This window comes from Phoenix dactylifera, chromosome 5, assembly GCF_051530095.1.
Source record: "Phoenix dactylifera cultivar Ajwa chromosome 5, Ajwa_hap1_PhDact_Kaust_v1.1, whole genome shotgun sequence".
Lineage (NCBI taxonomy): Eukaryota > Viridiplantae > Streptophyta > Magnoliopsida > Arecales > Arecaceae > Phoenix > Phoenix dactylifera.
In genome coordinates, this window is record NC_143194.1 from 34,867,254 (window position 1) to 34,877,699 (window position 10,446).

The following is a 10,446-nucleotide window of genomic DNA, read 5'->3' on the forward strand; positions in this document are numbered from 1 at the left end:
CAACTAAACCTTTTTTTCCCTTCAATTTACATCTTGACTGCAACCCTATAGCAAGCCGTCGCAAGTGGTGGTAGTTGAAGTAGAGCATTGCTTTGCAGCTGCCTTTTCGTTTGATTTGCTTTGGCTCAAAATGCTTCAATAAATACCTTGATGCAGGTCATTGATATTTATTATATGTTTTTTTTCAGAAGACTGAGAGGATGGTCTTGGGCTTAGCTCAAGCCTGTCTTTGATTCAAAGTTACTTAACCCCATCAGTTTCCCCCCCACATCCGCCATCCTTTGTCCATTCCCGTATAGCACTCAATGCATCCCGCAGAACATCCCCTTCCCCCTACAAAGCACCAAGCATCGATCATGCGTGCAGGCCATACCTACCACGAGCAACCCAAGCCATCCATGGAGTCCGCTGGCCCCAGCACCCGGGCCACCACCGTCGGAACCCGATGCAACCCGGCGCAACAAGTAGCCGACCGGATCATCCGAGCCCTCCGCCACCGGCTCCGCCTCCTCCACCGGTCGGACGCCAACTTCTTCGTCTTGGGGGCCACCGGCAACGTCTACACCGTCACCCTCGCCTCCACCCCGTCATGCACCTGCCCGGACCGCACCGTTCCTTGCAAGCACATCCTCTTCGTCCTCCTCCGCGTTCTCGGTCTGTCCTTCGACGACGCCTGCATCTGGAGGCGGACGTTGCGCCCATGCCAGCTAGCCCGCCTCCTGGGCACACCCACAGCCCCCGACGTCCTTGCCGGATCCCGGGCCCGGGAGAGGTTCCACCAGGTATTCTCGGGCAACGGCGGCGACGCCGAGCGGCTGGTGGCCTCGGCGAGGGAGGACGACGGCGCCGTGTGCCCCATTTGTTTGGAGGAGGTGGGGGGAGGCGGGAGGCTGGTTACGTGCGGCACCTGCGGGAACTCCCTGCATGGAGAGTGCCTTGTGGGGTGGAAGAGGAGCCGAGGAAGGAGGGGAACCAGCTGCGTGGTGTGCCGGGCCCGGTGGACGGAGAGGAGGGAGCAGGAGCGATACGTCAACCTCGCGGCCTACGTTAGCGAGGAGGTCGACGAAGGTGGCGGCGGATCGTGCGCAGGCTGAGGGACTCGGGTGCATGTAGCCTTCACTTCGTAAAGATGGCGGCAGCCTCTGTATATATTATTATTTTTAAACGAAATCGCTGACTTTTAATCTTGGATGTGTATCTTTTGATCATGGGCTAGCTAAACTAGACTGATACCCATTAACAAAGGTGTGTTGCCCGCCGAATTCAAAGCCTCTCATGAAGCAATATAAATCAAGTCAACTTTGATGGTAAATTTGATCCATATATACCAGCAATAATCACAAGATATGACAACATGTTTATCATATTTTGTGCATTTTAAATTTGAGTTTTGAGTTTCAAATATCAGCTATGGATAACAGATTGGATTCACATAATTATCGTATAGTCATGCAAATTACTAATTCAAGTAGCCAAATATGTATGCAAGTATATATATAAACAGATGGATATATACACAAATAGTAGGGAGCATTCACAAATATCGTAGAGGATTGGCAACTAATTAAGCAGAACGAAGCAAACCGGCCGTGTGGGTTGGTTTGCTTATGCTAGGAGGTTTTTTCTCTCTCATTTAAATAAAAAAAGTTCTAAGCTAGCCCTGAGGGGTGTTCCATATTCCATAGCACTTAGAAGCTTGCCTATCTGATGCTCACCGGTTGGTTAATATGATACTTTTTTTAAAAAAAGTTAAAAGATAGTAATCTAGAGTAAAAATAAGATAATAAATTTATAGGTCAATTGGATATCTTGATCTAATAAACAGTATCCACCAAAGCCTCAAATCGTTATGGGTGATAGATATAAACAAGCAGCAGCGAATATAGAAAATTCACATTTGTTTATTGATATATGACTATATGAGACGTTCTTGAGTTTCTATGTTTTGTTCTAATGCCTCTTTTTTATAATCCTCCACTGGAGTTTGAAACCCTTTCGACGGGGTTGAACATAGGTAATGATGGATGCAACAATCCTGCCAATCTCCTCTCTCTGTACCTTGTATTAATGTAATTACCTGAAAAAAATTTTATTTTATTTTTGCATGAATACCCTTCTAAAAATTTAAATTGACGTTAATACTCTTTTCAAATTTATACTTATTTGTATATCCTTATAAAACACTGTTTTTGTACAAATGCTCCTAATAATGATTCTTCCAATACCGTTAAAAAAACCATATTTATTTTAATCAAAAATAAAATAAAAATTTAAAATTATTTTTTTGTCTTCCATCGCGATCGTCTTATAAATGTTTCTTTCTATACATCTATCCATTAAAGATATTTTAATCATTTTAATTTAAAGCTGTTAATTTTTTAACGATGTTATATGGCATGCATATATATATATATATAAATAAGAATAAAAAAATAGAATAGCAAAATAAGTGTTATGAGAGTATACATGCAAATATTAATTTTTAGAGGATATTTATATAAAATTAGATATTTAGGAGGGTATTTATGCAAAAACAAAAAACTTAAAATGCAACACAAATGAAACCTTTTGCAAGTCGTGTACCAGTATACCACAGGTCCACAACATCCTCCTCGCTCCTCTTGCTCTCCATTTATCTATAGTTTTGCTCATTTAAAGCGTCGTGACCTGATCTTCCATACGGCAAGTTCTCTTTCTAGATTCATCATTTTTCCCAACTCTAATTGGGCCTGCTGGACCGAGCCGGGCCTAGACCAAGGTTTTCTCTCTTAAGCCTAAGCTCGGATCGAACCGGGCCATCTGGGCGTCTCATAGACCGATGTAATGCGTGGGTCTCGGACCTAAGGACATGAGCGGTGTCTCTGATCTTGCGGTCTGGTTCCTTCTTGATTGACATTAATTAGAGAGACGGATTCAACCTTTGTGCACCAGTTCTGGGGCCGTGCCATGTGTGAAGACCTAAGCTTGCTGTCCTCTTCACCTATTTAACGGGATAAATCAATGGAAATTACGTTCAAACTCCAATTGAAGGGCAAAAAAAGAAAAACTATGGATAAAATAATATAATGCTCGAAATCCACAACAAATATATGCAAGTAGTCAATGCCACTTGTATAATAAAAAGTTTCAAGTAAAAGAATCAAGTTGCTTTTGTTTTCTATGAGCTCCCACCCTCTAGCTCTCTTAAGATAAAATTTGATTGTAGTTTTTTTAAGGATGGAGGTAGAAAAGGAGTGGGCTTTGTGATAAGAGATCATGACTCTAGACTAGTTGCAGCCGGAGGTCGACGAATCTTTGATGAGACTGTCATCGGAGCAGAGCTAAGAGCATCCACCTTGAAGGAGATTCGACTATGATGATCAAGTGAATTCAGGGCCAGCACAACAACGATGACTAGCACCTGCTGCTTCGGGACATATGCAGGCTTGCGAGAAAGTTTGGCTCCTTTCGAACCGTTCATATTTATTGAAAGGTAAATAGTACTGCTGACTAGGCCGCCTCCTATACTGCACATTATTCGAAAAAGATTCTCTAGGAGAGTCGTGAGTATGTTCTTTTCTCTTTCCATTAATTTTTCTTTTCTGACTTTATTAGTTGTACTCATGCTCAAACAAGACGAGTCACTGTTATATAAAAAAATAAAAAAAATCAAGATATACCTTTTGAGAAGGGATTGATGGGCGAAAAAAAAAGGGCACGGAGGTGTGAATCTACCGAGTTTAGATTATTATTCCTAAGCGGCGATATGCAGGGCATCCATCAGAAACAAAACTTGATATGGTGGAGTTTGATCTGGTAATTAGATGCTCATGCTCTAAGGTGTATAACTAGACTCTAAATTTCAAAGCACGTATGTTTCCAAAAAAGAGCATTCGTGATTCATAAAAAACCTATAAAAAAAAAAGTGCAACGAGAAACCTCCCTGCGTAAAAGATAAAATCCAGGCAATGAAGGGATGTTTGAAAGCGCTTTTAACTTAGGAATCTAGGTTTTTACATAGCAAAAGCATGATTTTATGGGTGCATGCATGTGTACCTTTTTTTCAAAATTGAAGTGTAGAAAGGTTTGAAGAAGATGAAATCATAGTCTTTGAATGAATCCGCCCATTTAAAGTCATACACTTCTAGACTGCAGTTTTTTCCCCCTAGTTTTTCCATAGGCTCCGAAATTCTAATCCAACTATTCGACCTATGTAGGCAATATCCTCGTGTAGATAGGTCTATGTAGTGCCAATCAACTTGTATCTAAAGTGTCTTAACTGTTCGGTGAAACCAGCAGCTGACGTGGACTACTCATCCAATCAAACTGTACTCTGACATAAAAAATAGCTCAATAATGGAGGAGGTTGCCTGTACAAAATCAACTTTCTGCAAAAAGATAACTATAGAATGGTAGTAGCAATGGTAGTGGAAGTGGCAGCCTATTTAAATAGTTCTCATCTAGAGTAGCTTAAAGAATGGAAGAGAGAGAAAAAAAAAACCCTCAATTCTAAAATGGATAAACTAAATTAAAGCTCAATCGGATTTTTTTTATTGGGGCGGTGCACCACCACCAGCTCCTCCTCCACCATCACCATTATATATAATAATCCTTAAAAAAATAATTAAAGCTCGTATTAGTGATTAAAATAAGACTGGCATATTTATCGGATGGGGACATCGACAAGGCGAGAAGTGCCACATTTTTGCATATTTTATGTGGATTTTTTTTATTTTAATTGTTAATAATAGGTGAATAGAAGGAAGTGGGCTTCAGCATCGGCTGTCGGCTCACGCCATGCCGCTGCTGCACTGGCAGCGTGCCTTGCCCCCCTTCCTTTCCCCAGTTAGCGTGCCTTGCTCCCCTTCCTTCCCTCCTCTCGCCATTGGGTGTTGTTTGATCCAAGCACCTTCTCATGCCCATTTGTGCTCCTCGGGCTTGCATGCTCGTTTGATCCCTCCTCATCGCATCGCATGGAAGACATGAACGACATGGCACGTGGACTCACAAGCAGGATGAGCATCCGCTTAGATTCTTGGTTCATAATTCACACCTCTATGCTTGTATTGGATTCTTTGATAGTTACATACACATACTATAGTCTATACACATACATACATATATATATATATATATATATAGAGAGAGAGAGAGAGAGAGAAAGAGAGTGTGTGTGCGCTAAGGTATGATGCTTCTAAAGTATTCGACTTGAAATACTTTATAGTCAAAATCAATAAGACATCTCAGAAAGAAAATCAGTACCATGATCTAAGATATTTCAGTTGGCTAGAAACCAAAATAATGTGTGGGCGCGTACGCGGACGCAAACATTGTTATTAGGTTGGGCGTACAGGCCTCCAAATGTATTTCTCTATCATATTTTTTGCACACCGTAATTCCTCTAATGAAAACTAGCACTTGCTTGCTAGGTAGATGGTGCTTGCATATCACGCATTTAAATTGCGTTAATTTGGATGATGGAAAGCTAATCAAGGGATAATTAACCTTAACTGTGGGTATTCCTCTCCTGTCGATTCATCCTAGGTTACTAATATTCCTTGATGGTTCAAGTTTAAGACACAGAAATTTTCAAGGGTTAAATTTTTTTTTTTTGTACAAGGGTTAAAGTTATTTAGCGGGGAGGGTGAAATAACTTTAACTAAGGGAAGTTACTTTTTGAGTATTGGTTGGATAGGAATAACCAAAAACAAAACAGACATGTTTGCATATATAAGCAGGTAACATTTGAGAGAGAGAGAGAGAGAGATGTGGATGAATAACTAGATAACCCAAGGTTAAGAAAGGCTTATCTAACATCCAAACAAAGCTGAGTCAAAATCTTTTGTGGTGAATATTTTGTGTTATAGAGATAGGTGCTTGTTTGGATGGGCGACATGTCAGCCAACTCAGAGATAGATGGCTGACGACTACCATCTATTTCTTAACCCATTGTGTTTGGCATGCCAAAACAATGAATGCCAATCATCCATCTCCAAGATGGTTAAGTTGTTGCTAATTCAAATAAGTGCCAACCTATGTTGCAAAACATGAATCCGAGCTCGACAAAGTCATATATATATAAAGGATAGCCTAACATCTCTCTCACATCCCCTTCCTCTCTCTCTCTCTCTCTCTCTCTCTCTCTCTCTCTCTCTCTCTCTTCGTGTAAAATCTACATCTATCTCAGATGCCATGCTTAATGTATGATTGTTTAAAATTAGAAGTACGTCTATTAAGTTACACAGGTAGCGTGAAATTACTTAATCAAATACTTCAGTGAATTTGTAATCATCCATGATTCTTATCATCTACATCATATGGTGCATGCATATTATCAATTACTTTACCGCCTCAATTGATCATGTCTATTGCGCATGTCCAATACTAAAATTTAATTAGCCCATGAGTAAAGCTAGCCGGTGTAGAATATCAAGAATGAAGAGCCATAATAAATTGAGTCGTTCCAGTTAAAAATAGCAGCACATCCCTTTAGCCCAAGCTGTAGAAATTTCTAATAGCTTAAACATATGGTAGATTCTATTAAGCCAAAAAAAAAGAGAGGTAATACTCTAACAGTTCACTTCTCCTGTGACAGGCCAGATTAGACTTATGATACGGGCGCATGGAGAGTTGCCAGTAGTAGGTCCCATATTCACCCCCTCGATTGCTATTTCATTCGGGTTCTCTGACGGTATTAGGCTGGACTTGGGGACAACAGCTTTCACATGATATAAAGCTGGTTCCAAGGCAGAGTCATGTAAGCCACTTCCAAAAAAAAATTAAGCGCAATAGTCCTATAATTATATGATAAACTTATAAATAAACCCCAGCCATCCATTCGAACAAAGCCCGCTGAATCAATCATTGTCCTAAACAACTAGCTAATGACCAATTAATCAGGGAGCAATTGAGAGGGACCGGGGAGGGGAGCAAGAAAGCGATTCTGATGGCGTTGAGGAAGCGGAACGCGACACGACACCAGAAGAATGTTTTCCGATGCTTTTAGCCGTGTCCGCGCCAAAAGCCGCATGGTGTGGAGGTCAAAGAAAGCGAAAGAGGGGTGATGCGTCCGCACCACCTGCACCGCCCACCAGCGAAGGGGGCCACCGGCAATCGCGCAGCCGAGACCGCCCCTTGGAAATCTACACTAAAAGTGTGATGCTGCTGCCCGTTTTTTTTTTTTTTTTTTTTTTTTTTGTGTGTATTAGAATGGGTGGATCATAACTGACGAGCACAGATGCATCCAATAAAGTCAAAAAATAGGATACCTCGAAGTGCCAGAAGTAACTCTCCATTTCCAGCCCACAGAGTACTGTCGGAGTGACAGACTACATAAGCAGCCATCCAATCTGTAGTCCTATTACCTTCGCGGTATTTGACGCTTCTTTATTCTTGCAAATTGAAGAACATGCAGGCTGCTTGAGACTATAATTACCACAATATATAGTTAGTCTGTGAAAGGTATTTGTGTCCATCTCCTCTCTATATATCTTTTGATTCTATTTCCAAAATTTCAGCAGTAAATTTATATGATGTAATCTTTCCACACGATAAACTGTCATCAAATAAGTGTTTTTTTTGTTTGGTAAATCAGACAACTTACATTGAATGAGAAAAGATACATTCATAAGAGTTAGAAAATAAAATATTACATCTAAAATCCTCGATGTTCACTTCTCTGTAAATATGCAACATTGCATACATATTACATATATGTACATACAAGCATACTTATAATAAAACACAAATAGATGGTATTTGCTAGTATGAGCACCATCATGAAGGGGATGTCTCAAATTGAAGCTTTGGTAGCAATATAGTAACAATCACTAGTATAAAAACTATAAAAAAACAAAGAATAAAAGGGGCTAGAGTAACTCATGAAGAGACGCCAATCCGAAGATGAGCAATAAAAGCAAGTTGGTATGAGTAACATAGATTCTATTGGAACTCAAAAGATTCATGTAATTAAATGATTGTACGGATGACATTCTTGCCGGCATATGATGGCTAGTGAAATACACAAATATCGTAGGATGCAGCAAAGAGTTCTTAACATTATATAGCAACTTCTAGCCAAGAAAGTAAATTTATGTTTGCCCTCCACCCAACTAAGAGAACCCAAAGCAAAACCCCATCCTTCCTATCAACAGTTTGATGGATGGAGAGATAAGGGCGCGCTAGAAACCTAAAGGTTTATTTGGTGTTTTTCCATGCAATGTTTTCTTGGACGGAAGATTTCTATTGCAATTCAAACATGTGATATTAGATTCACATGGAAACTCCACATAATTCCATAACTATAAATATGATTGTAGAAATCCGGCACGCGCATATCATAAACCATGAGCAATATCTTCAGCAATTTATTATACATAAGATGTCACGAGGTAAGCTATAGCCCATATGACTCAATAAAGTGGGTATGTATGTGCAATTCTTGCCCTCGACCATTATAGCTTTAGAGGCAACTTCAAAAATATAGGCTTTCAGAGAAGCTATCAATGTAAAAGTGTTAGCTCCTAGTTGAAGAAAAACATAGTTATAGGTAATTATTAAAGAACACTAAGTTGCATCATTAGGTCAGTGGGCAGCATATATTGTCAGCTCTGTCTATAACTCTCAGCAAAAATTTTTTTTCTTTTCTTGAAAAAAAAAACTAACATAAATGTATAGACATATAAAATATTCACAAAATTACTTATCAGCAAAAATTTTCGGATGCTAACATGATTCTTCGCACTTCTTGTTGTCTGCCTTCAGATTTGTTTAAGCATCTGCTCTTGAAACTTTGAACCTTAGGCAATGTATGGATCCTGGTACAAGTCTTAGTTTTCGGAGTAACATACATACAAGTTTCATCACTTGCTCCAAGTTTATGTTTCCAAAACACTCTCCATCAACTCATGCCTATCACTGTAAGAACCCATGCGGACGTGTGTTTAGTTCCACATCAATTATTTGCTGAGTAGATCTTGGATATTTAAACAAAAATTAAAAAATCCAAATAATACCTTCCGACTAGCTATTTTAGGTGAAATCCTAAGTTGTTACAGATGATATCAGAACAAACCCAGCCCATAACCTATGTGGGCTAGGGGACACTACAGCACGGATCTATTAGGACTATCACAGGCCGATCGTGGTGTTCATGATTAGATTTGAATGGATTTAAACTCTTAGCCTGACGAGGACGTCAGGGCTTGAACGGAGGGAGTATGTAAGAATTTGTGGAGGCATGTGTTTAGTCTCACATCGATTATTCGTTTGGTAGATCTTGAGTACTTATACAGGATCAAGGAACTCAAATAATACTTTCCGGCTAGCTATTTTGAATGGAATCCTGGGTTGCTACAATCACACCTTAGCTAGCTGCTGATCAAATGCTTGTATTTTTTTTTTTTTTTTTTTTTTTTTTTTGTGGGAGAAGAAGAATCCTACGGCTTCACAAAGGCAACATGTTTGCTGAGCTCATTTATAAACTCGCATGCTTTCATCTGGATCATGACTTCGTCCTATGCTAACAACCATCCAATAATTTCATGATTTCCACTTGGCCCCGGCCCTGTATCTTTTCCCGTTGTTCATTTTGGAGCAGAGGCGGAGCCATCCAAATTGGAGGCATCGGCATCACCTCCTCTGTGCTCTAGTCCTCCATGCAACTTTATGTTATATTGATTAGACTAAAAGCTATAATTTTGACTCCCATCTCCATCCATGTCGCCATCAACTAGACATACCCCAGGCCTTATTTTCCTGAGGCGTTCGCCTCTCCCCCAACCCATCCGTGCCCCCCATCACCTCATCATCTCCTTTATCCGTACCCGACTCCCCCAAACGGGACCCAACGATCTCCATCCTCACGAGCAAGATCAAGCGGCCCAGATTCGATGCTCGCCCGTGCGCCAGACTCGCCTCGCGCACGCCCGACCAGGGATACCTGAGGGTGATGCATGCCATCACATCAACATGACACGACGCCATCACATCATACATGCATGTTTTGAGTATGCATCGCATCACGGGTGGACGAGCGATGTATGGTGACGACTGTTCCACCACCCGTAGGCCGTAGCTGATGATGCCACGAGGAGTAAAATATTATTTTTAATCTCACACTAATGTTTATTTAATACAAAAGTATTTTATTATTTTAGGGGAATAAAAAAAAAAAGGCGAGAAACGAGGCGCATGCAAAAACGCTCATAATTCTGTCTTCCCTGAGCCACGCAACCCGCCACGCCACCGGGCCCTTTTTTTTAATTTTTTAATATCAATTTCGGCTCCCGCTTTGGTGCCTACTCCCCTCCCGAAATGCCATCTACGTTCTAGAAAACTACGTCCGTGCCACGACAAAGTTGAGGTCCATCAATTAAACGGCGCGGTTCTTGTGATGTGGGTTGTTGGACGGCTGTGATTAAGGGCAGTTTCGGAATTAAGAATAGTACAGGTTCGGACCGCGGTTAC

General features: G+C 40.6%; 1 protein-coding gene across 1 annotated transcript; it reads left to right on the top strand.

Annotated features, from left to right (window-relative positions):
• Window positions 1-277: 277 nt before the first annotated feature.
• LOC103710977 (uncharacterized) lies at window positions 278-1,593 on the top strand. Its single transcript, XM_008796926.5, has one exon. The coding sequence runs from the start codon at window positions 306-308 to the stop codon at window positions 1,092-1,094; it is 789 nt and encodes a 262-aa protein (XP_008795148.4). The 5' UTR covers window positions 278-305; the 3' UTR covers window positions 1,095-1,593.
• Window positions 1,594-10,446: the final 8,853 nt, after the last annotated feature.

Coding starts and splice junctions, on each gene's coding strand:
- LOC103710977 (XM_008796926.5), top strand. CDS start 306: ATGCATCCCGCAGAACATCCCCTTCCCCCTACAAAGCACCAAGCATCG.